Source organism: Rhinolophus sinicus, linkage group LG10, assembly GCF_036562045.2.
Source record: "Rhinolophus sinicus isolate RSC01 linkage group LG10, ASM3656204v1, whole genome shotgun sequence".
NCBI lineage: Eukaryota > Metazoa > Chordata > Mammalia > Chiroptera > Rhinolophidae > Rhinolophus > Rhinolophus sinicus.
Window position 1 is genome coordinate 9091894 of NC_133759.1, and position 27518 is coordinate 9119411.

The window sequence follows — 27518 nt, forward strand, 5'->3', positions numbered from 1 at the left end:
TGCTTTATTCACTCTCAAATAAGTATGTTTATGAACTTATAAGTATGTTTAGCCACAAATGCTCTGGACCAGGAAATGATGAGCAACTCCACAAGGAGGCCACAGGAAAGAGAGCTTATCTCACAATGAAGTTCAAGGCAGGCAGCCAGGGGCCTGTCCTGTCATCACTGCCCTGAAAGAGTCTAAAGCGTTAAGCTGGAAGGTGGCTCCATTTCCATAACCTCTGCACTCTCTACCCTACCCTCTGTTAGGGATTTATTTCGAGGGCAAGAAATGTCAACAAGTGAGTGCTGGATTAATGGAATATCTGTTTGGGGTGAACTTTTTCCACACTGTAGACAATGGTATTACTTTAAAAGGCAGGGGAGGGGAGGGGAATTTCAGTAACATGACAGAAAATGATAATCCAAGCAGAAAAGGCCAGATGGCTGGCTGCCTGACCGACACATTCACTTGCCTGCACAAACGAAGCCTGGCTCCCATTGTAATGCACAATTTGTTCTGTTTCTACAAAGTTAGCTGCATGGCCTTCAGAATCAATTCCTGAATTCAAAAAAATTAAAATTAACTATATTCAGGACATAAGAAATACATCAGAAACTCACTAATTCAGTTTAACTTGGAGAGAAGAATTAAGTCAGTTCAAATTAGTGGAAAAGTACTTACAAAAATAAATTTTAAACAAATGCATAATACATGATCAGAAAGCTAATAGAAGCTCACACATTTTAAACAGGCTTAAACGGGAAAATTAATATTAATATTCACCTATTAATAAACAGATGAAGTTGGTTGCTATTTAATATATCAATTATTTATACATACACAATCCTGTAATTCCTCTAAAACAGTGTTTCTCAAACTTGAGATATGTTTTAAAGAAAAAACAAATTCTCATGGACCCCTGAGAGTATGTCCATAAATCCCAGTTGGAAAAAAACTACTATTTTGAAAGTTAAAACTATTAAACACAATATTTAATGCAAATGTGGGCCATTATGTTAATACTATTTGTTACAATAATGGAAGTGGTCCAGCAGATGCTTATGATTTTAATTATCAAAATGAAAGCACAAAAATTGTACATGATCCTAGAATTTCTATAACTCCATGAATATACCCACAGAGCCTAGTTTACAAAGCACTGCTCTAGTGTTTATTCTTAATGCTGGTTAGTCCTTTCAAATATTTGAAATATTCCTTTACAGCCTTGTTTACATGACCTATTTTTACTAAGAAAAGCTTGCTGAGCAAAGGCAACTTTCAAGCTAGTCCCTGACTCAAATTACCAAATTATCAGGAAGAAATCAACACATTTTTAACTGTTTTGAATATCTGTTAACATTCTTCCTATCTGATATATTTCTCAAAGATAACATTTTGAGGTGTTAGATATCAGGCTTTTTTGTTGATATATTGCCAGAAGGGACAAAATTACTGAGTCAAATCAGTATGAAATGCCTTTTCAATACCCATTAAAATTACCTGTCAGAAGCATGGGCTGTACTTGGTTCTTTCCACAGTTCCCATTAAGAAATAATATACAGTTATTTTAAACAGTGAAAGAGGGAGTGAGAAATCGAGAGTGTGTGTTTGTGAGTATGTATGTGTGTGAGAAAGAAAGATCTTTATGAGATTTCCATGATATATTAAGTTTAAAAATAAAACACAACCAAGGTGCAAGAAAATGACACAGTATACAACCACTGTCCACAAAAAGAAGAGAAAAAAGAAAACACACCTGTAATAGCATAAACATTATCTGGAAGGATAAATAGAAACTAAAAGATTAGCTGATGGGGAGTAGCTGGGGGGGTGGGGTAAGGTAAGATGCAGCAGATGGGGTCAGAAATGAGAAATATTTTGATTGCTTATCTTTTTATACTTTTTGGTACCTGAACTGTGTCAATGCATTACCTATTCAAAAAACTTAATTAAAAATGTCTCCATCCAAGAAAATCTAGTTACAAGGGAGCTGCTAAGTCTAACTCTGCTTCTGTAATCTTGGCCAGCTCACTCATTAAATGTCTTTCTTCCTTTGCTATATGACTTGTAATTAACCTTTATAACTGCCTGGCCCAAAATGTCTACGTTTATCTAATGGCCCTCAGGATTTCATTCTGATAGTCTCAAAGAAAGAAACTCGTTTTCATAATGACAGTAACTTTTAACATAGATTTTAAAAGCTTGGTTTAAGAAAATGAGCATTTGCTAGTACAAAGCCTCTTAGAGAATACATGCTCAAAATGTAAATCTTTAAAATTGAAGGCATAAAGTCAAATGTCTAGTTTTATGCATGCAACGAAAGCAAGAACAACAACAAAAAAGTACTTCCTGATATGAGTTTAGGTTATTAAAAACTACACTGAGTCCAGCTGTGCTTTCAGACATCCAGCAAATAACATACCAGTTCCTCTGAAAGCAGTTAGAAGCAGTCTATAGTGTCTCTTCACTTTTGCAATGTAACTACAGAGCTGGAGTAAAGCACAGAAGACCTACCCAATTATTACAATGAAGCAGGAGATAAATATTAAATATTTAGTGAGGCTATAAAAGTGATAATGAAAACAAATAGAATACAGAAGGTTACAGTCGTGTCACTGTAAAACAAAACATTAATTAATTAGTGATACATACAACCCAGTACTAAATCATGCTGACAAAATTAATCTCACCTCTTACATAATAGCGCACACCAGCTCTGAAGCAACTCCTCCTTGAGATGAGAATCCAATCAAAGTATTTCCCATTAATAGAACATGAGTGCATAGTAATAACTTAACCACATTAAGAAAATATAACATATATAGAAATTACATGTATTGTTTCCAGATTAAACAATGCTGACAAATTGCATGCAAGATAGGAGTGTGGTATGAATCTAAACCTACTTGGGTATCTACAGAAAACTCACGCTGCACATGTCCAAATGGAACTCGGGATACTCTTTACCCTCCCTCCCACCTCTAGACTCTTCCATTCACTCTGGCCAAAAATTTAGATTCATAGTAAACTCTCTTTTATGCCCTATGTACGATCTGTAGAGAATCCTGTTAGCTCTACCTTCCAAACTTATCTAGAGCCCGACCATTTTTTCACCACTGTCACTGCTATCATCCCGGTGTCCCAGGTAATGTCACCTCTGACCCAGATGACTGAAACTGCCCCCTAATTAGTCCTGGTCTGCTCCCTTGCTGGCCTCTGGCCATTCTCTAACAGCACTGTCACAGCGATCCTGTCTTATGCCTACACTCTACTTGGATCCCAGTGGTCTCTCATCCCAGTTAAAGACAAAGCGTGTTTGGCCACGCACAATCTGGGCCCAGCTTCCTCCCGGACCACCTCTCTCCGTCCACTCTGCTCTAGTCATGCTTCTGCCTTGGGGTCTTTCTTCTTACTGATCTTTCTGGGTGCATCTGAAACATATAACTATATTTCTAGTCAAGAAACTCCATTAAAGCTAATATTAAGCTTTAGATCAAGCTAAATGTATAAAATGTTCTAAAATTGCCTAGAAAGAGCGTTCTGTAATCTCACTTGACATTGTCCATTCTCAATTTCATTTGGAAAAAAAAAAAACACAATTGGCCCAAATCCCTTAAAGCACTACCTAAATAAATCTGTTCTTATTTTATCCTTAGGAGAACCTGGAAAGCTTCAGGAAGGGGAGGGGGGAAAAAAACAAAAACAAAGAAACAGCATAAACATGAGTATATTCCCTGAGACTTTGGGTTTTATTCCCCCACAACTTGAATCATGTTTCCTCCATTACTTTTCTGCTTTTCCTTACATTTAACAACCATCGTGATTGAAGGAGATCATATTAACATAATGAACAAATCACAGACTGTGGGGTGTGCCTGACAGAGAGATCACCTCCGTTGCTACAGGGCACAGGCCTGGCACCGGCTCTCACCAGCATCCTGTGCTTCTCCTTTAACAGCCAACTCACTTGCTTCCTATTTTTTATTATGATGTCTAGGCTAAAGGTTAGTTTTTTAAATGAACTTACAATTAGATAATCATCACTCATTTTGTATCTGCACCAATTCCGCCACCCCAGTATCATCTACTATCTTCATTTTTCTGTGGCTATTTCCAATGACAAATGTGATTTCTAATTGTAATTTTCCTCTTCCAATTGCTGGTCACCTTTGTTCCCGAGTCCAACTTTTTTAATTGCTACAGAAAGTTCTCATTCCAATAGCTAGGTTCACACTCATCTTGTTTATTGATACAAAATCTAATGAAGGCAAAACACAGTATACCTACTCGATCTTTTAAACCACCAGCTCCAGAACTCAAGAACAGAGAGAATTCAGTCTAAAGAGTACATTCTTCAAAAAACAATCGTCATTTACAACCAGTATTTTAAGTTTTATGTTAATGGGTTTGATTTTGTTATCAAAAGCAATTCCTACTAATTCTAAAATACTCTACACATGGAATATTTGAGACTGTTTCTAAATTTGCCTTATAATAATATTCAAATAAAGACTGTTAGAAAACTAGAGTAGTATTATGTAAGGATACAGCCATGTAATACTGGAATAGCAAACCGATGGACCTGAAATGAAGATATGCATTACATTTAGGAATAAATATACCTTAAAAGTAAACAAAAAGCACTATAGAAAAAATATTTACACATGAGGAGGTAATATACAAATACAACAAGGTAGAAAGCTTATGAGTAACTTGTAATTTTAAACAAATTTCTCTAATGTAACATTGTCTTTTCAATGAGAAGAAATTTAAGAATGTGCTGCGATCATTTGGGCATGAATATTCCCAGATTTTGGAACACTAATGAAACTACATGAGGTTGTAGAATGTTTGCCTCCCTCCTTTTCAGTCTTTGCCTCCAAAAACTTCACTCCTCTAGGGAAAAGATATGCCCATGCTAATTGTTTGCAGCTCAAACTACTTTTTCCAAAAATAAATAAATAAATAAATATATCAAAGCAAATGACAAGAAATAAAGCTCTAGGGAAATATATTTACTCAGATTCAATATATTATGCTTCCTAGCTGGGCCTCCTTGTTTGTACTTCACTGTACAAGCTAAGGACAGGGGAAGGTGACATCCATGCACCTGTTCTGGACGACTGAAGGGAATCACATCCCCACAGGAAGACAAAGGCAGAGTTTTCCACTTGCCTCGGGACTTAGCTCTGGCCCCTCATTTCTCCATTATTCATCCACCAAGACCCAATCTATTTCTCCCACTTACAGAAAACAATGTATTTTTACTTAAGGTTTCTATAGGATCAGAGCAAAATAATTAGTCTTCTCCAGCCTAGACCGATGTGAGAGGGTAGACCTGATCAAAGTTTATAGGTTATAAACAATTAAATTAGGTTTACCCAAATCCCTGGTGACTGGGTATTTATTTTATAATATGTATTCAATTAAAACTTGGACTGTTGCAAAAAAACAGGGTTTTTTTAAGTGTACATTACCTCTGGCTGAGCAGAAAGTTCTCTTAGAAGATGACAATTCCACACAAATCGCTGATCTGCCTAAGAGAGAAGTTTTAAAATTAATAAAATATCTCCTGCCAAAGTGAGTTTCCACAGAAGGAAAACTAATAAGACAATCACTGTTTCCACCTCGTGGCTAGAAACAGGTCTCTCTGACATGCTCTAAACAGCACTTCCCTTTCCCCTCAAGTCTGCCCCTCCTCTGGGTTTGCCTGTCTTGTTTCCCCAAGCCCACGCTGCTGGCCCCGACAGAAACCTGGGAGTCTTTCTTCTCATTATATTAGTCAATCAGCCAGTCCTAAATCTCCTTCCAAATCCATCCTCTCTTCTACGTATCTACTCCTACCACCCTTGGCCAGCACTTAGCCTAAAAGCTTCCCTTGCCTAACGTCTTGGCCTGGCCCTGCCCACCCATTCCTCCACAGGCTGCCAGCAGGAGTCCTCTAACATGACAAGTCTCCTGTCTGCTGGAAATTCTTCACTGGCTTTCTGTCATCTACAGAACCAAATCTTCTGGGTGGTGAGCACACAATGTGATATACAGATGATGTACTACAGAAATGCACACTTGAAACTTATGGAATTTTACTAACCACAGTCACCCCAATAAATGTAATTTTTTAAAAAAAAGGAACTAAATCTTTGCGTGGCCTGACCAGTCCTGGGATCTGGCAGCCCAGAACTCTGATCTCATCTCTGGCCATTCTGATTTGCAAACTGTAAATACAGAAGCAGCTCCTTCAATAACTCAGGAGATTAACCAATTCTCTCCATTCTCTCTATAAGACACAAAAACTGACACACACTCCCCGCCCCAAGCTGAAGTCCCAGGGAGTGGCTCTTAAACTCAGCCACCGCCAGATGAATGGATACCTCCCGAGGCTCAGGTGTGTGCTCCCTATCGGTCTGTCCCAGCTGTACTTGTCATTCATCACTACATCATTTAACTACTTTATAAATCAATGAAATGTGACTTACAAACAGTTTCTATAAAGCTAAATGATCTGGAATTTAACTAGATAAAAGGCAAGATGCTAAAACAAAACTGTTGTTGAGTTAGAAGTGGGAATGGCAACTATAAAAGATTAGAGAAACGTACTAAAATTTTATAGGATTCTGTAAATAGATTGCTCTGTAAGTGTCAAAATCTTTATGGATGTAATTTATCCAGGAAAGACAATTAGGAATCACGGAATAAAAACAAAGAAAAGTCTATGATCTTACATCAAAAAACTGACCAGGCAATGAAAAATTTTAAGATAAAATGTTTAAGGTATATGTGGTGCATTTATCACCTTTATGATTCCCTATGTTAACTTTAACTGACTCTTGATTAGCTGACAAAAATTCCCTTTCTCATCCCCAAAGATGTGATGGCTTCTTTTTCAGTTTAGCCTAATATTGTCACCATCTCTGCCTGGAACCCTCCATCTCCCACTGTCACATGACCAATAAGGCCTATTCATCATTAAGTCTCAGCTCAAAGGTTACTTTGTAAATTTGTCCCTGACACCCCTAGACAGAGTGAGACCCACCTGCCTTCAGGATACCACTACACTTTGGTACCTATCTCCATGACAGTAATTGTCTCTTGTTTTGTGATTGCTCGAACTTCCATTCCCCAATACACTGCAGGCTGCCACAAGAAAGGAGCCATGTCCTTTCATTCTGTGTCCCCAAGTGGCTACTACAGTGCCTGGTACATAGCACACATTTAAAAGACATTTGATAAACAAATGGGGAATGTAGCAACTCCTTTTAAAAGCAAAAGTCTCTTTGTAGTTATCAAGCCAAATTTCTTGATTGCTTAACTTACATCCATATTTACAGGTAAGCCTACATAAATTTTACTAGATTATATAGAGTATGAAATCTCAAAAAAGCCAGTCAACTAAAATAGGGATTTGAAATTACCATTTTTATTCGTCAAAATTGGTCAATTTCCAAACTGGTCAATTACTGGCAATTTCATAGGGTCCAACCTAATAGGTAACTGACATCAACATTTTAAATTCTGTCTGCCTCCAAACACATCTGTTTGTTAATAAAAAACCAAGGCAGCAATTTCCATGTTCCTGAACTGCAGAAATTTTAAGTTGAGATAATTTGAGGCCCAGTTTTAAAGATACACTCATCTTAAAAAAAAAAAAGAAAAGAAGAAAGAAAAATAACAACCTCCCCTTAAACAAAAGGATATTTTTCAAGTTCTTAAGTCAGTAAGTTGTTACTTTTCTAGCTGCAAAAACTATAAATACCACTGCAGAAACAACATCACCTGTTGGAACATTAATTTTACAAGCGGTAATTGTGTTACTAAGGCTAATAACTATTATACTATATATCAGGGAGAGCTTGTTTAGACTGGATTTCTGACTACCTACATCAGTGGTTCTCGGTCCTGTCTGTGTAACATATACCAGTTCTGGGGTCCTGAACTTGAGATTGTGATGTGTATTTGAGACATGGTATGTTTCCCAAGCGCCATACATGATCCAGACACAGCCAAAATTGAGAAAAAGCATTATGTATTTTTATGGACGAAATAGAGATATGCCCCTTAAAAAAAACCCAAATAAGTAAAAATAACTGACAATTAAACTTACCCTTTCTAAGAGACTCATTTCTTGAAATTCTGGACTAGTGTTGGACAGCCGCTGCAAAGTGTGGGTCAAATCATATGTGGTTGAAAAGTAAAACCCATCCACACTCAAGACATGGTTTATCATTCCTAGGAAGGTTTTATTATCTTGTAACTATAAACAAAGGGGAGAAAAAAAATCAGTCTATCTCATACTTGAAAAGGAATCTGTCAACCTGAAAAAAGAAGGAATATAAAAACCTGTAAGTCCAGCCCTGTTAAACGCTACTAGCAGAAGGACGGGGCTAGGACACCATTTCCCCAGGACCGAGGACAGTTCCTGACACAGAAGACGCTCCATACATAGTGTAAGGTATTATTATATTAATTGATAAGGCAGAACTCCTGCCTTTTGGTATCCTTCACAATTTTGACAAAGCATCACCATCTTAGGTTATGACCTACTGTGTGCCAGACACTTTACACAGATTCTCTCTCATTTTCAAAAACAACTCTGTTACATTAGCATAAATTATCTTCATTTGACAAATGAGAAACAGAAATTCACAAGGAGTCCAGTAATACAGAAAGTAAATAACAAGAGAATAATACCATCCTCATTCTTAAGGAACTTTACTGGTTGGGGGTGGATGGTAAGTAAATCAGAATTTTTTAAAAAAACAAAGATTAAAAGGGAAGTACCATAAAAGTTATATTTATCTTTATTATCTGATCATTTTAGCTGGCTTTCCCAATGCATACCAAGATTGACATTTGTTTTTATCCTTGTTTTAAAAAATAACTGTTAATGTTTGGAAACCAGCTATTTCTTCTATACCTCATTTATGTTCGATTTGAATTCCACTTCTACTTGTCAATTTTGGTTTCTTTGCACTTTCATGTTTGGTGGCTAGTTCTTTAATTAATATACCACAACTGAAATATAAATCACGTTGTTGGGGGACTGACAACTGAAATCTGTGTATACAGGAATCGTGCAAAAGGATTGAACATATATACACATGTATAGTCACACGTGGTGGTAAAAGTGAAGAAAACTTTCTGTGGAAAGAGGGAATGAGATAGACTGAGTGGAACTTCAAAGGTATCTAATATTTTATTCTTCACAAAAAGGATATGAAGTGAAATCCAGGTGATGAGACATATGCAATTTCTGCTCGTCCTTTTCCCTCCATATGAAATTTCATAATTTAAGAACTCAGCTTTCTTTTTAAAAAGAAACCAAGAGAAATAAAGTATATGAAGAATTTTTCATACATTTTATGGCTAAGGATATAGGCATGTACAGTGGCCTTGCTCTATGGGTTGCTTAAACAATCAGGCTTAAAAACTCCATCAACATTCTTTGCATTCCACCTCCCTCCTGCCACCTCCATGGTGCTCCTTTGGGTTTTACAATTAGTTAAGTGCTTTCATTTCTTACCTGAATATCAGTTAAGTGCAACATGGTCTTCTTATAAGAAAGGACATCAAAATCTGTTGCTTTCCAGATTACATGATTGAAAAATTCACCTATTTTTGTCTTTTTGGTAATGACAATTAGATAATTTCCTGCAAAAAGCCAAGCCAAACTCACATAAATATAAATAAGTCATCTCTAAAGCCAAAAACAGCAGTCCTTATTGTTTAAACATCTAAAAACTGGCAGAATGAGACTGTATTGTGCTGTCTAGCTCAAAGGCCCAAACTTTCTTTTTAAAGCAATCTTACAATTTATGAATAGAAACACCAGCATATTATTTAGAAAAATTCCTATCAAAAGGTCAAATTTTTTTCTCAACAAGATAAAACCAAAAGTTTTTGGTAGCAGAGTAGTCACCTTAGCAGATGAAAGGTAGGGACAGAAAACACTTCTCTCTCCCGTCATGCCCAAGACAGACAGGTTTCTGCTAATACATTTCCCAGTGTGTTGCTTAAAGCGCCATAGGTCATGAGATCTGACCGCTGCAGAGCAATGGCCCGTCTGTGCCCCTCCTATTTCCTTCGTGTCATTCTAAGCGGTAGAGCAATGTGCTGAGGCAGTATAACTAGTGATTCCTGCAGCATTACGGAGTCCCGGCTACCATGGTTCACCTCATGAGTTTTCGATTTTACAATGGTGCAAAAGCGACCCTCATGCGGTAGCCACCGTGTTCCGATTTCGGAATCTCATCTTTTCCGGGCTACGGCTCCATCCGCCGTACTACATTCTCTCACGATGCTGGGCAGCAGAGAGCCCCAGCTTCCAGTCAGCGATGGGATAACGGGGGTAAACAACTGATCCTCTACATGGTAGTTACTGCGAACTGTGGGCTAATGGGAGTGTTCTGAGCATGTTTACGGCAGGCTAGGCTAAGCTATGATGGCCGGTAGTTAAGTGTATTAAATGCATTTTCGAGGTACAGTAGTTTCAGCTTAGTATGGGTTCACGGTGACACAACCCCCCTGTAGGTCAAGCAGCACCTGTACAAAGACGAGCAGTCAGAACCAAGGCGTCATCACAGCGCCACGCACCGCACCCCAACCCTGACCCTGGCCACCTCCTCCTCCCACAAACAAAACAGGGTAGCCCTTCCCACTACATTAATTCTTAGGCTCTGTTCAGGGCTCCACCCCCAAGGGTCCTCCCTGGCAGTTTCCCAGGTACGGCTCTGGGCTAGAGCTCCTCTGCCGCTGCACTACAGTCATTTACTACTTCAACGCCTCTCTCACTAGACTGTCAAGTGCAGGACAAAAGGACGTGCATCTTTTACAATTCAGCATCTAGCACCGTACCTGATAAAACAGGAATTTTTAAAAAGTTCAATAAATGAAATTTAGATCAACAAAATCAGTTTCCTAATAACACAGAACCAGGCAACATGCTCTAACAGGCTCTATGCCATATTCAACTCAGCATGGGGTTGAAGGTAGGATACTCTCATCCATCAACGCATGAAAATTTTTCCTTTCAGAATTTATGAAAAATGTCTAGTTGACTAGGATTTCAACTCTAGCTGAAATAAAACCAAAAACAAAACTGCTTTTCAATAGAACCTTAGGCTGATAAATTTAACCATTTGCCATTTGGGGTATATTACTTTAAGAAATTAAATAACAAATACCTAATCTATAGGTTTATTGCCTAAAGCATGGTATGAAGTATGTCTTCATCTTATATTCTAAGTGTTAATTTATTACTGTCTTTCCCCATCTTATTTTTCCTTACCTGCCACCAGATGGATTGTGCCCAGTATACCAAATATTGGTCTTGTGACAGCTGAAGGAGGAATATCTTTCTTGACTTTGAAAGGAAAAAAAAAAAAAAAAATCACATAGAAAACACTTACCAATACAAAGGCAAATTTAGTGTGATTTTAATAGTTACTTCAACTAAATCAACATGCATGATTTATTCTTAGAAAGCAATACTCCTTCATTAGTGTAACGCCTCCATTTTGGTAGAATTTAAAATAAAGATACCCACATTACATATAAAGGTGTCTGCCTGTCCAGAATATGGTGTCAAAAGCAATACACTTCAGCATTCTCATCAGGTAAATTGTGGGTTATTTCTAATGTCAATTTTCAACAAAATTTATTTAACCTCTTACCAGAAAGTAAGTCTCTATCCCATTAAGAAAATTAGACAGTAAATGGAAAGGAGGGTTGAGACAAGATTTTAATCTTAACATGCAACTAATGGAATGCAAAGAAAGACTTGCCTACCCACGTCTAAGAATGTGGGGTGTGGAGGCAAAGACCCACGGAAGGTAAGCAGAAGGGAAAGCCCTGCTCGCGGCTGACAGTCATTTACACAAGTGTGCAGGGAGTCACCATCGTCACCCATGGTTTTATCAATAACGCCCTTATAAACAAATTAATCTATTCATCTTAGATTACAGGGTTCATTTCGTAATTGTTAAACTTTAAGTCAACGTGGTTCACAAAAATATTTTGTGGAACTCTAGGGAATAATGCTCCCAAAAAGGAGGAGGTAGGGTCTCCCCGTGAAATAAGCTTCTTCTGACACCCATATGACCATTCCCAGGAAGAGGCAGAATGCCCAGCAGGGGGATAAAAGCTCTGAGAAGGCCTATGGTAAAACAACGCTGCTCCACTGTTTAATTCACGGTTTCCCAAACTTATGTGGCCATAAAGGTTTTCGTTCAGTCACAGGTTAATTATCATCTTGGAATCCATTTTGAGACACTGCTATAAACCCAAGTTCTTTTTCTTAAAAGCAGTCCTGTAATTCTGAATAAAGTCTAAAATTCATTTCTGTTTCACTCAGTAATTCAATCAACTTAGCAAAGCTGTGCCATAATTAACTACCGTGAGAAAGGGAACCCCAGCGCAGTACAAACAGGTCAGAGCAAACCCTGAACACATGGGGATCATTTGATAAACTTCAATAGATAGGGCTGTAAGGTATATTGACTGGAGAGGAGCAGCAATAAAACTATGAGAATTCCTAAGAATATATATCGGTTTTTCATGGAAGAAAAAAAAACCCTCTTTCCGCGCAATGGTCTGCATTTCCAAAGATAAAAAGAAACTGGCAGAGACACTGAGTCCGCCCTCACTATCATGGGCGGCAGATCAGTCTCTTCGTGTATCTACTGAGAGCTTGACATTATCTTCACAGCCAAACTATTAGGTTGATGCAAAAGTAACTGCAGTTTTTGCAATTATTTTTAACCTTCTAAACCACAACTACTTTTGCACCAACCTAATATGTCCATGACCTATAGCTTTGTCCACTCAAATGGGTCTGCAATCTGTACCTACAAATTAAGTGTCACTGAAAAGTCAAAAATAATTGAAAATACATTCATCCATACTAAAGCTTTTTATAAGACACTAGGTTGTATCAATATGGTATAAATAAGTAGTGTGATTAAACTTCAGGAAAATGCACTAACATGGTTAAAACCAATCAGCTGTCTTGAGAGAGCAGCCACTAAGCAACAGACATAGCAAATGCCAAATTATCAAACTGAAAGAGAGCTCTAAGTCCATTTCGTCAAATGAAAACTACATATATGGTACTTAGCATAACCAGATAACCAAGGAAATGGGAATGCATAGCTATTCCTTTCTTACATTTTACTATCTTATGCAAAATATTTTCATATTTCGCTTATTCATTCAAAGGATATTTACTGTCTACTGAATGCCTACTCTATGGTTACTCAAATACTGTACTTAAGAAAAAATATAGAACTCTGTCTATAGGTGAATTTTTAAACAAATGAAACATGAAATTAATTTCTCACCAAAATTATTTCACATTAATCTAGTCAGAAATCAGAGTTCCACACAATTGAAAAAAAACTATAAAAAAAGATAAGAAAAATTGTTTTTTATACCCCAGAGAAGCAAAAACCAAAATATAACTGGACAAATAAGATAAAGCTTAGAAACGTCATTTGCCTAAAACACAAGTTTTAGTCAGTGATGCTTATATTACTTTTCATTTATTAAATTGTCCTCAGTCTCGAATATCTAAAAAAAACAAAAGTAGCTATTAAAATTCCACGCACTTAATGCTCAAACAACCTACTCACACTCAAAATACCCTAAATCGTACCGCTAGAAAGAACTTAGACATCAATAAAGCTATTCCTGTTCGAGTACAGATAAGGGAACAAATAAAGAAATAATTATGTTTTTAAATTTTTATAAATAGGAAAATTTTCAAGATCATTTCTCTTTTCATAAAAAGGATAAAGCATAAAATTAATGCATAAAAATCAAATGACATAGCAAGAATTAAAATTTTATAAGACACTGAGAGATCCACACACTGACACACATCTGATTAATTTATTTTAATGAATGCAACTTAGGTACGAACTCGCTCTCAGACACTTCTAAATCTGGCTATAAAATACCTGCGAGGGTAACCTCTGTGGACACACGGTCGATGATAAGGACATCATCTGCTCCATCATCACAAGCTTCCACATAAAATTTTTCAGGTGTGATATGCCTAAGAGAAATTTAAAACCATAAATAAAAACCAAATAAAATGAAGATTTCTAATAAACTATTTATTATAACAATTTCAGCAGTTTAAATTTGACACCATTTTCCCAGCTTCTGAATAGATGAAGCTGTTACGCTGTCCTTATGTGTTCCCTGCCACTCTTCACTGCATTTAATGCTGCCAAGGTTTTAATTTGCTATAAAGCCACCAATGTGACTTACACAAGAAAATCATAATAACTTCTAGTTTATTATATTCAACATGGTGCAGAAGGCAAGTAGTATAGTAGTTAGGAGTACAATCTATAGAACCAAACTACCTGTGCTGTGTGACCTTGGGCAGGTTATTCATCCTCTCTGATCTTCAGTTCCGTTATCCATAAAACAAGGATAATACCAGACTCATTAAGTAGTACTGTTGTGAGGCTAAAATGAGCTAATCTTTGATAAGCACTTAGAACAACATCTAACACACAGTAAGCAAGATATAAATAAGTATTAGCTAAAAATACTAAGAAATATTTTAAATAAAACATTTCCAGGAAATCACTTAAAATAAACTTCTTTAATTTGGGTGTTTTTTCGTTAGAATGCCACATTAAAAAAATGAGAATGAGGAAAAAAAACCTCATTCTGCAAAATAAATAAAATAAAGGGGGTAAAATTAGGGTTGGGACAGACAATTCAAAATTTATGCACCTTTGTGAACAGAATTTTGGTTCCTCAAGAGATAACTTGGATAATTCAGGCAAGCAATTTAAGCCTTGTTCGGGACTGTCCCAGGAAATGTTACCAATGAACAGAAACAGTAAAGTGGAAGTGCAGACTTGCAGGTGGGAAAACCATGTAGACTGAGGCTGTGGTTAAGATGGGCCCAGGAGGAAGTGTGGCTCGCTAGGGCTAAGGCTGGCAAGGAAACCGGTCCGTTCAAACCCTCACAACGTATCTTTACTGTTACGAAATCACACTTCAAAAAATTTCTGTCTGTACAATTGCCAATCCGAAGGCTTTTTCCTTCCCTTTTTAAGTTCTGCTCCCTCTGTTCCACTCCCCTTGCCCATGAAAAATCTTACACAAACCCATACAACCATTGCTGATATCATTTCTTATTTACCAATCGTGTATAAGCTACTTGGTCTTATAGAAACAAGTCCTGAAGCAGAACAAATTAACTGACCATTTTTGACTAAGTTCTCAGAGGAACAATCAACCCTAAATTATCGAATTATAACTTATATCCTTTTATGGTTCACCTATATAATTAACTTCTTAATATTAGGCTAGTTTCCTCCATTTGGGGGGAGATGCTAAGGGAATAAAAATCAGTTGTACTACACACCAAGCAAAACGCAACAAAGATGACACATCTGCTTCAAATATGGCAGCCTTTAGTTGAAACCAAATATTATAACCGTTCATTCCTTTTTATAGCAGAATCCTATTCTACTGTATGGGTTTATCACAATTGTTTATCCATTCACTTGTTGATGGACATTTGGCTTGTTTCCAGTTTGGATATTATTATGAAAAAAGCCACAATGAGCATTCTCGTAGAAGTCTCAAGGCAGACATAAACATGCATTTTTTTGGGGTTACTACGTAGAAACAGGATGGCTGGATCACATGGTAGTGGTTTAACTTGTGCAGAGAGGAAAAGAGGGGTTACAGGCACAAGGAAACTTTTCAGTGTGGTGGATGTGTTCATTATCTTGACACTGGTGATGGTTTCATGGGTATCAAAATGCGTCAAACTGTACCTTTTAAATATGTGCTGTTTATTGTATATACTTCAGTAAAGCTATAAAAAGAAAACAAAGTGAGAGGCCCTGAAATAAAATAAAAGAAATACAACAGACTTCAGACAATCTACTCATAAGGTAGTTACTTCTAGTATTAAATCATTTTTTAAAATTCCAACATTTCAGTCCATATCTGCAGAATGTTTTATGCAAGTGTAAGTTGCATTCTAAGAATAAGTCAATAAATTTATTGAAAAGCTACCATATGTTAAGCATTAAACAATGACTAGGAGGTAGGTGATACATAAAAACTAAAAAGGAAAAAGAAAAAATTGTTTTTATAAAAAAGCAGACCTGAAAAACAAGACTTGTTTCTAAAAGCTTTTGAAAAAAAGTGTTGTCTCTAAACCAGATGACATTTTGATAATAGTCTCTCTGCACCCCCATCCCCCCACTCTTCCAAATGCTGTGTTAAGTGCCTGTGCAGGTGGAGACGTCCAACTGCATTGTCTCGGGCTTAAACAGGCTTGTGACCTGAAGTCCTGTGCAATGCTTTCATACAGTGGCTGGTGCTATCATGGAACCTCCTGTCCCAACTCTAATGTCCTAGGAAACTCTAGGAGGTCTTTTCATAAGGTTCAAATGAGTAACAACAACAAAAATCTCTCCTCTGTTACCTTATTTTTAAAATAATGATTATAACACTGTCAAGAAACAGTCCATTACCAATGCTGTTTTAGTGTTAAGTCAACTACCAACCATCCAGAATTACAATCAACAAACATGCAAACCCTGTTTATATGGGAAATCATAAACCTCTAATCAAACACCACTTCAACAAATTATAAGAAGCGGTTCTCCTCCTGACTTTGCTGCTACAGCTATGGAATGCCAGCCGAGTTATGAGTGTCTACCCCATGCCAGATCCTTTTTAGGCACCAGTGGTACAAAGTCCCTGGATTATGGTGCTTACATTCTACTGGGAAAGACAATCAATATGCGAAGAAGTAATTCAGTGATTTCAGACAGTGGTAAAAGCGATGAAGAAAATACGGAACGTAAAAAAGCTCCTGGCACCACTGTGATCAAAGAGAAGAAATCGCTATCCTTAATAAAGCCTGGGGATGAACAGTGAGAATTAAATGAGCATTTATGAAGGGCTGACTCATAGGTACAACATTTTATCATTAACAAAAATATCCTTTCACACAGAAGGGAGACAAATTACAAATTTTCATGACAGGACACTGAAAGGTTATTAAATGCACACTTTAAAGAAATAATAAAATGGAAAGCATTGATTGATATCTTTGTCACATGAATATCTGAGCAATTTAGGTTTGATAGGAAGATACTGGAATCAAATTATATCCCACTTTAATATTTTATTTGAACATATATAACTGGGAAGCATGAACAGCAACATATTAGCTATATAGCTATGCTTTAATTCCTACATGTCCTCAATTGTATTAAGCTGATAATTAGGTATAATTATTTGAATAATACTATTCCAAAAAGTAAAAACACCTAGGTTTTCACATTTTTGCTGCAGAATTACAGTGAAAAATATGCCTTCCTCATCATAATTCCAAGTTTCCTAATACTTTAAGACCTAAAATATCTGTCAACATATCTGGATAGAACTCAAACCAATGTAAATCTGCATGTTTATAAGAAATCTATTTTTCAAGCCAAAACAGTACAAAAACAAATCTGAAAAAAAAAGTTTCATTCCAACAAAGAAACCAGAGCTGCACTTTAGGAGTAACCCTCACCCAAAACATCAAGACTTTATGAAACAGAGCTCTGATTTATCAATCACAAATGCTCTGGCATAATAACAAAAGTGAATAAAAATTACGAATGAATGTCTTTCTTGATTTATTTGTAAAGATGTGAGTCTAGCAGATCCTGCTCTGTAGGATCAGCCCCTGCACAACCCTTCCACTGTAGTCAAGGCCAGTCCTCACAACCAGTGAGCCCCAGGGTCAGTCCCTCCCATTGATGTGCAATTATCAAACAAGGCTCAACTACAGGAGGAGGGCACACACAACCTACAAAAGGGACACACCTAGAGAGCGTGGCTCAGGTGACCAGGAAGATGTGCCACTGAGCTACACAGCACACCTATTACATACAGCCACTCTACTAAGACTGGAAGAAATAGCAACCCTACCTAATACATAGAAACAAACACAGAGAGGCAGGCAAAAATGGGGAGACAAAGAAACATGTCTCAAATAAAAGAACTGAACAATGCGCCAGAAAAAGAACTAAACCAAATGGAGACAAGCAACCTACCAGACTCAGACTGGTTATAAGAATGCTCACTGATCTCAGGAAAAACTTTAAGAGATAGGAAACATAATAACGGAGATAGAAAACATAAAGAACCAACCAGTCAGAAATAAAGAATACAGTAACGGAAATGAAGAATATAGTACAGGGAATCAACAGTACATTAGATGAAGCAGAGGATCAAACCAGCGATGTAGAAAATACGGTAGCAGAAAACACTCAACCAGAACAGAGAACAGAAAAAAGAATCAAAAACTGAGGAGCGTTTAAGAGGCTTCTGGGACAACATCAAGCGTTCCAACATTCACATTATAGGGGTACCAGAAGGAGAAGAGGGAGAGCAAGGAATTGAAACCTATTTGAAGAAATAATGACAGAAAACTTCCCTAACCTGGCAAAGGAAATAGTCATACAAGCCCAAGAAGCACAGAGTCCCAAACAAGATGAACCCAAAGAGGTCCACACCAAGACACATTATAATTAAAATGTCAAATGTTAAAGACAAAGAGAGACTCTTAAAAGCCACAAGAGTAAGGCAGTTAGTTACCTACAAGGGAGATCCAAGAATGACAGCTGATTTCTCCACAGAAACTTTGCAGGCCATAAGGGATTTGCATGAAATATTCAAAGTGATGAAAGGCAAGGACTTACAACCAAGATCACTCTACCCAGCAAAGCTGTCATTTAGAATCAAAGGACAGTTAAAGAGCTTCCCAGACAAGAAAAAGCTAAAAGAGTTCATCATCACCAAACCGGTATTACAAGGAATCTTAGAGGGACTTCTTTAAGATGGGAGGGGGTTAGGGATGGATGAAAAGGGGAAAGGGTTAAGAAGTACAAATTGGTTGTTACACAGTAGTCATGGGGATGCAGGGCACAGCATAAGGAATATAGTCAGTAATATTGTAATAACTATACATGGTGCCAGATGGCTACTAGATCTATCAGGTGATAGATGGGAATGGGGTTGGGGGCAGGGTGAAAAAGGTGAAGGCATTAAGCAATACAAATTGGTCGTTACAAAAGTCATGGGGAGGTAAAGTACAGGGAACATAATCAATAATATGGCTAAAAACTATGTATAGTGCCAGGTGGTACTAGTTAGAGGGATCACTTCCTAAATTATATAAATGTCTAACCTCTATGCTGTACACTTGAAACTAATATAAAATAATACTAAACGTCAACTCTAATTGAAAATTTGTAAAAGGGAGGAACAGATCAATAATACTGTGATAGCGGGGTACAGTGTCAGATGGTTGCTGGACTTATGGGGATCACTTCTTTAGCACAGGGAATAAAATCAGTAACGTGGTAATAACACTGTATAGAGCTAGACAGGCACTGTTGAATAACTATGACGTACACCTGAAACTAATATAATATTGTATGTTAACTGTATTTTAATAAATCTTCAAAAAAATGTAAAAAGACGAGTCCATAACAAGAAAAAAGCTTTTAATACAAAAAAAAAAAGTTAGCTTTAGAAAGACAGCATGAGGTGTTACACCTGCCATTTTTACTTTGCATAGCTACAAGTGTGAACAATGAAACTGCTGACAGAATGTACTGCGAATCAAGAGTTTTATTATAAAAGTGACTGTGGTAAGCAGAATTCTAAAGATGTACCCCACCCCCAAGATTCCCATCTCTTGATTATCCATTCAATCTCAGTACTGCCCTGTGGACAGAATGAAGGTTACTAATCAATCGGCCTTAAAAAAGGGAGATTATCTTGGATTGTTGGGGTGGGCCCAAAGTCATCACACTAGCCCTTAAAAGCAGACCACACAAATGCAGCAGGTAGGGAAGGACGGATTTTAATCATGAGAAGGATTTGACAAGCTGTTGATGGCTCCTGAGATGTTGGGGCAACATGCAAGAACAGGAGAGAGGTCTCTGGAAGCTAAGGGTGGCTCCATGCTGACAGCCAGCAAGGAAACAGGGACCTCGGTCCCAGTCCCACGACCACAAGGAAGTGGATTTGGCCAACTCCCCGAATAAGTCTGTAAGTGGATTCTCCCCCCCACCCCGCAGTCTCCAATATGAAACGCAAGCCTGCTGACACCTTGATTTTAGCCCAGTGAGGCTCGTGGTGGACTTCTGACCCACAGAAACTATGGGATATTACATTTGTATTATTTTAAGTCTCGAAGTTTATGGTAATTTGGCACAGCGGCAACAGAAAACTAATATAGTATTCAAATCCCCTATAGAATGAAATAACCTTCACAATAACCTCTGGCCAAAACACACCCATAAACAGACACACCTTATCTTCCTGGCACTAAGGAATGACATGCATCCCTCAATTCAGTTTTGTGATACCTGGTGTCAGGGTTTCTAAGTGATGAAACTTTTTAAAAACCAATTTTATTGGAAACTCTTTAACTTAAATGTTAAACCAAGGTTTTCCCATATTTCTTAATCTAAGCATTAGTAGCAATGTTTTCTTGACTGACTTGGGTATATTTTGAACACATCCATTTCTGTGCCATCCTAAGAAAAGATGATGCCTTCAAATTCTAGTAATATTGTATGGTTAAAAAAAAGTTACGGTCTGTAAACTCTTACAAACCTAGTCTGAATCCCAACTCCATGCTTACTATCACAAGTCCCTGAACAAACCACCGAACTTGCCAGCTCAGCCTTCTCTCCATTAAAAGAGGTAAGTGACAGGTAAGGGTAAATCACAGAATAAACAAGACAGGCCCAGCGCTAAGAACAGCCTCCACGAACGCACGCGGCATCACTATTCTACAAAATGACCTCAGACCACTGGGTTTTGTTTTCTAATTCTTCTGCTGTCTTTGGTCTCTTGAAAAAGCCATCGCCGAAGCTCCCACTCCGCTGCTTTAGTTTTACATCTGAGACAAAGTTAACAGGCTTCAGATAAAGTCTGAGGAGGGCTACACAGCTCTGAGCACAGAGTGAAGCCCACGGGTTTTATTACATCCATTTTCTTCATCTTGCTCAGGGGCCTACGTTCTTCTAAGTTCACAGCTGTATTTGGTGGGACAGAGTTAGCACAATTTATTTCTCCACACAAATGGTGTGTTACTTCTTTATTAATGTTATTCTTAATATTAAAAGATGATTAATCAACATACAATTTCAGAAATCAAATCCCTCCACTTTTTAATATAATGCACAAAGCTTACATCTAAATAAACAGCCAACAGAGAAAGGCATGTTGCTTTCCCTCCTCAATACACTCTGACTACCTTTATATGAATGCATTTAAGCTTCTCGCCTGTAAAACTTCTATAATGAAAATAAATTATTTGAATTAAATCAATGAATTGAAAAGTCAACCTTGTTTCCACATACAAGTTTTGGTGTGTAACATAATACATACCTTTCAGGCAGTGATAATGTATTTATTGTAAAATCAAGTGTTTATAAGAGCAAAAGAATCTCCTAATTAAATTTTAACATATATAAAATTACATAAAATATATACATATAAATATATTTTTAAAATACTATACATGGAACAAAAAGGTATCTGTATTATAAGCAATTAAAAGGTCTTTCCCAACTTGGCATTTAAATTTAAAGTTGATCTGTAAAAGCATGAGAACACTGTTGAAATAGACACATATTAAAGACTTTAAATCATATGCAAAAAATCTACAGCTACAGAAGCAGGCCTTTACCAACTGCTACACTCCTGATAATCACAAAGTTAATGAATTCACTGTGTGCTTAGAGTCTTTAAAATTACAAAGTTAGAAACTGAAATTCTTTTATAAGAAGATGAAACATACAAACACTTGCAACCTGGATAGACACACTTGAAATGAGAAGATCATTTCAAGTTTGTAACTGAAGTAGAATGGAACAGAAGCCTTCCACAGAAAAAGCCTCGGTATCCTTTCAGAAGACGAAATCTAGGGAGTAGAAACAGGTGGGTGCAGGCTGTGGGGCAGAGACCAACCATTCAAGTGCAGGTGTGGAAGAAGCAAGCACCTGGAAATGGTCTACTTAACAAAGTCGCCACAAAATCAAATTGCCTACGTGGTGAGAGCCAATGAAGTCAACTCCAGAGACTCGGCAGTAGAAAGCTGAACAGCCTGGAGAACTAGAGGGGAAAGGTGACAGGACTTGAATGGGGGCGGTGGCGAGTGAGGAAGTACAAAGTTTATATAAAGCGTCATCAGCTCCCCACCCAACAGTGTCCAGGCACCTGCCCTCCCTTACCTGGGGATTGAACGCTTAGAGCTCCGCACTCCAGGTACCAGGCAACACTAAGGACCCTGGTGAGAGCACCAAGTGAAGTGAAAAGACACAGAGAAGGGGGTCTGCTCGTAGATCGGCACAATCACCCAACCCTCTTCCTCTACCAGGTTCCCAGAATGCTGCTGGCCAAGTATCCCTGTCCCCAAAATCCCCATAGGAGCTTTGAGTTCTGTCTCTGAAGAAATGTATTGGCCCAAAAGAAAGACCTGCAACTGCTGGCATTTCACCACCACCACCACCACGACCCCATGAAAGAGTTCAGTTCCCGCACAATCCCTCTACAGGTCAAGCCACCAAGTGACAAGTCTTGACCCACAAACACACCTTCCAATCAATTTTTTAGTGCATTTTTAAACATGAAATGACAACTGAGGATCACCACGTATTTGAGAAAAGCTTCCATCACAAAAGACAGAGACCAAAACAGAAAAATAACTTTGGGTAAACAAACTATCCTGAGAACAAACTTCGGAACACCTTCATAATTGACAGCTTCACAGAAAAGACAGTATTCGTGAAATAAGAAAAGAGTGGTACAAAAAAAAAAAGAATTCAGAAAGCAAAAACATGTTCTTGGCTGAAAGCAGAAATGATCATATCCAACAAGAGGACTGGAAGATAAAATGGAAGAACTCTCTTTGAGAATAGAATAAAAAGAGCTGTAAAACAAGAAAGCATAGGAAGAAAGAAAGGGGGAGAGGAAAAGGAGAGAGAGAGGAAGTGGGAGGTAGAAGAGGGGAAAGAGAGAGGCTGGATCCAGGATGTTCAACATCCATTTAGCAGGAATTCCAGCAGAGCACGCGAGAAAAAGGAAAGAAATTATCAAATAGTGCAAAACAAAACAAAACAAAATCCCTCAAACAAAAGACAAGTTTCCAGACAGAAAAGGCCCACCAAATAAATGGAAAACACACACACACACACACACACACACACACACACACACACACAGCATAAAACCTCAAAACATCATACAGAGATAATCAATCCTAATATTTCCAGAAAAGAAAAAAATCAAGGGAACAAAGCACTGAAATATTCAACAACTACACTCCTGGACTATTCAACAGCAAAGTCTTTAAAATTCTGAAGGATAATAATTTCTAAGTGAGAATTCTATATGTAGCCAAACTATCAAACAAGTGCAAGGATGGAATAAAAACATTTCCAGATGTGCCATGTCTCAAAAGATACCTCTCTTTCACTCTTTCTTAGAAAGAAGGAAAAGTTTGTTCACATAAATGGAGTATATCGAGTGTTACACTTGGAATTCAAAACAGGAGAGAAGCGAAGGCAATTCTCACGATGATGGGGAAGGAGGTTCCAGGACAACAGCTATGCAACAGGCACGAGGAACAGCCAGGGCAGGTTAAAGCAGGGGGCAGAGGGTCCCGGAGGTAAGTCTCAGAGAAGGAAATAAATTGACAGATACCTGACATGTTTAAAAGGAATTTTATTGCTGCTACAGATACTTAAGATTAATTAGTGATAGGTACGTTGAAAAAAAAATAGTCAAGCAAGTAAAAAGGAAACAGGCACTTTTTAATTCCAGGTAAAACAGAACGTTTTTATAAGGAAATATAAATATACTATTGACTTCATTTGAACCATATCTACATAACCGTAACAATATGAACACTGACTACCTTATCATAACTATAATGAGAGGAGAGAGAGAAAGGTATAAAAGCTCATTTTTCATCTTCTGAAGTAGGAAGTTATTAGAAGACTAAAACTGAAAACCCCAGGAAACAGGCGCGTAAGCAGGTTGTTTCGAAGTGTGGAGTGAGATACTGGAAGAAATCACTTAAAAAGCAGAAGGCAACGCCCCTGGGGCAGTGGGATTTGGAGGGCAGAGGGGTGCTAGGGTCCTCTCTTGTCGTACGTTTTGTGTACGGTTTACTTTTAAACCACATACGTGCATTAGGTTAAAATAAAAATTAAGTTTAAAACCTGTGTTAAAATAAGAAAAAATAAGAGTAACTGTGGATCAACGCAGAGAATTCCGGCACAAGAGCCCTGGGACTTTTGCTGGATGTTCCTTACCTCGCAGAGAGACGCTGCTAAGTCGCTGGTGCTGCCTCCAGGCTATTCTGATGGCGTTACTGAAAATGGCCTAAGAACTGGAGCGATGAAGATACTAAGAGTAACTGCCAGCTAATCAACATTTCTAAGCGTAATGGTAAGGAACGGCTCAGAATCCCACTACTCCTAATAGCAGGTGTCACCCCAGCTCAGTCACCCACACACCCCCTTTGCTATCTTCTCCTTTCTCTCCTTCCAGGTCCCACCACTCTTTAATTGGCCATAACATTAATCTGAAGTACATTTATTTTATGAGGTAAATTTTATGTTAAAATTTTAAAACACCAGCATTAAGTTGGTTTTTATATATGACCCTTAACTAATGTTTTCTTTGGCTCAGTGACAGAGTAAAGAGAATTTAAAACATTGTTTTCCTTTCTCCTAAGTAAAGATCTTGACAGGTCAAATTTTAACTGGATTTGATGTTACAATGTAACTAATAAGAGGAGAAAGAGAGAGTAGTGTATCCTCTGATTAGAAAGTCTATTAACCGTCACTGAGAGCCAAGTTCTGCCTGGAGTTTTTCAAAATTAACTAGTCAGCAGGCTATACTGAGATCTCAATGTAATAAATACATGGAAACCAAAACAAAAGACTTGATGATAATCAAAATCTAGGAGAAAATCCTCTTCCTACTGCAAAAAGAATGGCCTTCAATTGCTGTGATGTCTCACATTTCCATAAAACCCTCCTATTACTTATTTTATCAAACAGATTTTGGAAGATAAGGAGAGCCCCTCCAAGAAGATGATTTGGTCATTAACTAAGCTGTTGCTATCAAATCTCTCAAGTTCAAAGTAATACTGCATATTGAAAAGAACTCTGGACCGACGGTATCTAAACTGTTGGTGAGGTTATCAGAATCCAATAGGTATTAACTACTACCTCTAACTGAACAAGAATACTCCCTGGCTCCCTTCAAGACGGGGGATTTAGTATCAACCCAGAATTCTAGTTTCTGTTAAGATGACATGTATTTTGGGAGGTATTTCAAAATAACGTGATACTTAAATTTAACAATTACTTCCTATTGACAACTTTTGTTCGGTTGACTATTTTGCTTTTATGTATTATGGCCCAAGCATAGGCCAAAAAAGAAAAAGAAACTCCAGGGAACTAAAAGTTAAATTCAGCAAAGGCAATGCTCATTATTATATTTAATGTAAATATATTTAATCTTATAACCACCTGGGAGTCAACAGGTTTAGACTGTTTTTAAAAAAATTACCTTTGTTAAATTTTACGAAAGGCAATATATTCAATTATAATTTGAACATCAGATATTATTTTTATTTTCTTTCAGTATCGGCAATATGATTTTCTAGTGTCTGAAAACATACTTTTTCCCCATGTAACATTTATATATTTCAGACAACAATTAACCCCTTTAAAACCTTGTCAAATCACAATGACTAAAACTAATCTACTTCAAAAATATTACTCTTTGCTGATCTCACACCAATTAGAACGGCTCTTATAAAAAAAAACTAAAAAAAAACCAGAAAATAACAAATGTTGGTGAGGATGTGGAGAAATCGGAACCCTTCTGCACTGTTGGTGGGACTATAAAATGATGCAGCCACTATAGGAAAACAGTATGGAGGTTCCTCAAAAACTTAAAAACAGAATTACCATCTGATCCAGCAATTCCACTTCTGGATATATACTCAAAATAATTGAAAGCAAGGTCTCAAAGAGACATTTATACACCCATGTTCATGGCAGTATTATTCACAACAGCCAGAAAGATGGAAGCAACCTAAGTATCTACTGACAGATGAATGGATAAACGAAATGTAGTGTGTGTGTATGTATGTGTGTGTTATATTATTCAGCCTTAAAAAGGAAATTCTGACACATGCTACAACATGGATGAACTTGGGAGTACATTATGCTAAGTGAAATAAGACAGTCACAAAAGGACAAATACTGGATGACTGCACTTACATGATATACTCAGAGTAGTCAAATTCATAGATAGAAAGTAAAATGGTGGTTGCCAGAGTCTGGGGGACGGGTAATGGGGAGTTGGTTAATGGGGACAGATTTCATTTTGCAAGATGAAAGGAGTTCTGGAGACAGATGATTGTACAACAGCGTGAATGTGCTTCACACCAGTGAAGTGTACATTTTAAAATGATTAAGATGGTCAATTTCGTTTTGTGTATTTTACCGCAATTTAAAATGACAATAATAAAATTACTATTTACATAGAAGCATGGTGATTGTCATGTCACAAAACCACAGCAAGAACATATTTCCTCAAAAGTCTTACATAAGAATTAAATCAAAGTCTTAATGATCCAATTTACCATGTCTCTGGTTGAAAACACACAGGCATAACATTTCACTATTTGGCTAGCAAAAAGTAAACACTGAGATAGTAAAGAAGGGTCCCCTGGGCCTACTACACCCAAACCCAGAAGGTGATCCCACCACCCCTCATGCATCCTCCTTTTGGGTCCTGGCGGTCTCCCCCTCACTTAGTGAGTCCTTAGGCACCTCGTTTATGAGGATAATCTGAGCATCCCTCCATCCTTCTTTGCAGAGACAGATGAATAACCTTCATCACAGTATAGTTTAGTTTACGTCTGTTCTCAGGCTTGCATCACATTTGCCCGGACTGACAAAAACATGCTTTAAATGTTACCAATAATGGATTTCTATTGTAATTATTTTGTAAGTTCAAATGTATCATTGTCTAATATTACCCATGCTTACACAAATGATTTAAACACAAAAAAGGAGGTGCAAAATAGGGTAGAACTGCCTGGACATTTTAAAAGTATGAATTTTAAATTCTGAACAAATCAATATTGTTTTCTATATTAAAAGTCCGTACGGTCATGTCAACTATTCTTACTTATAAGTGACTCATTCCACACCAGACATATCTGAGGACTAAGTTGAGAGCAATCTGATAAGAGAAAAAAAAAAAAAAAGGTAATTTGAATAATGCAGTGTAATGGAAAGATCACTGAACTCTGGGCCTGCTGTGTTCCAAGGCCAGTTCTGCCATGGCGGGGCTGTGTGACCTGACTGTGGGGCCAAGGGCAATTATTTCCCCGTCTTCAGCAATGATGGAGGATATATTTCAACCAGTGACCACACAGAGGCACT

At 37.5% G+C, this 27518-nt stretch overlaps 1 protein-coding gene across 1 annotated transcript in view; it reads right to left on the minus strand.

The window, feature by feature from the left end:
* The window catches only part of SACM1L (SAC1 like phosphatidylinositide phosphatase), a 51810-nt gene that overhangs the window by 20743 nt on the left and 3549 nt on the right, over positions 1 to 27518 (minus strand). Inside the window, exons 2-9 of the mRNA XM_019724057.2 lie at positions 13938 to 14035; positions 11270 to 11344; positions 9506 to 9633; positions 8087 to 8236; positions 5463 to 5522; positions 4534 to 4567; positions 2676 to 2777; positions 458 to 543 (exon numbers count right to left, since the gene is read on the minus strand). Of these exons, the coding sequence (XP_019579616.1) occupies positions 458 to 543; positions 2676 to 2777; positions 4534 to 4567; positions 5463 to 5522; positions 8087 to 8236; positions 9506 to 9633; positions 11270 to 11344; positions 13938 to 14035 (733 nt within the window). The remainder of the gene's footprint in view (positions 1 to 457; positions 544 to 2675; positions 2778 to 4533; positions 4568 to 5462; positions 5523 to 8086; positions 8237 to 9505; positions 9634 to 11269; positions 11345 to 13937; positions 14036 to 27518) is intronic.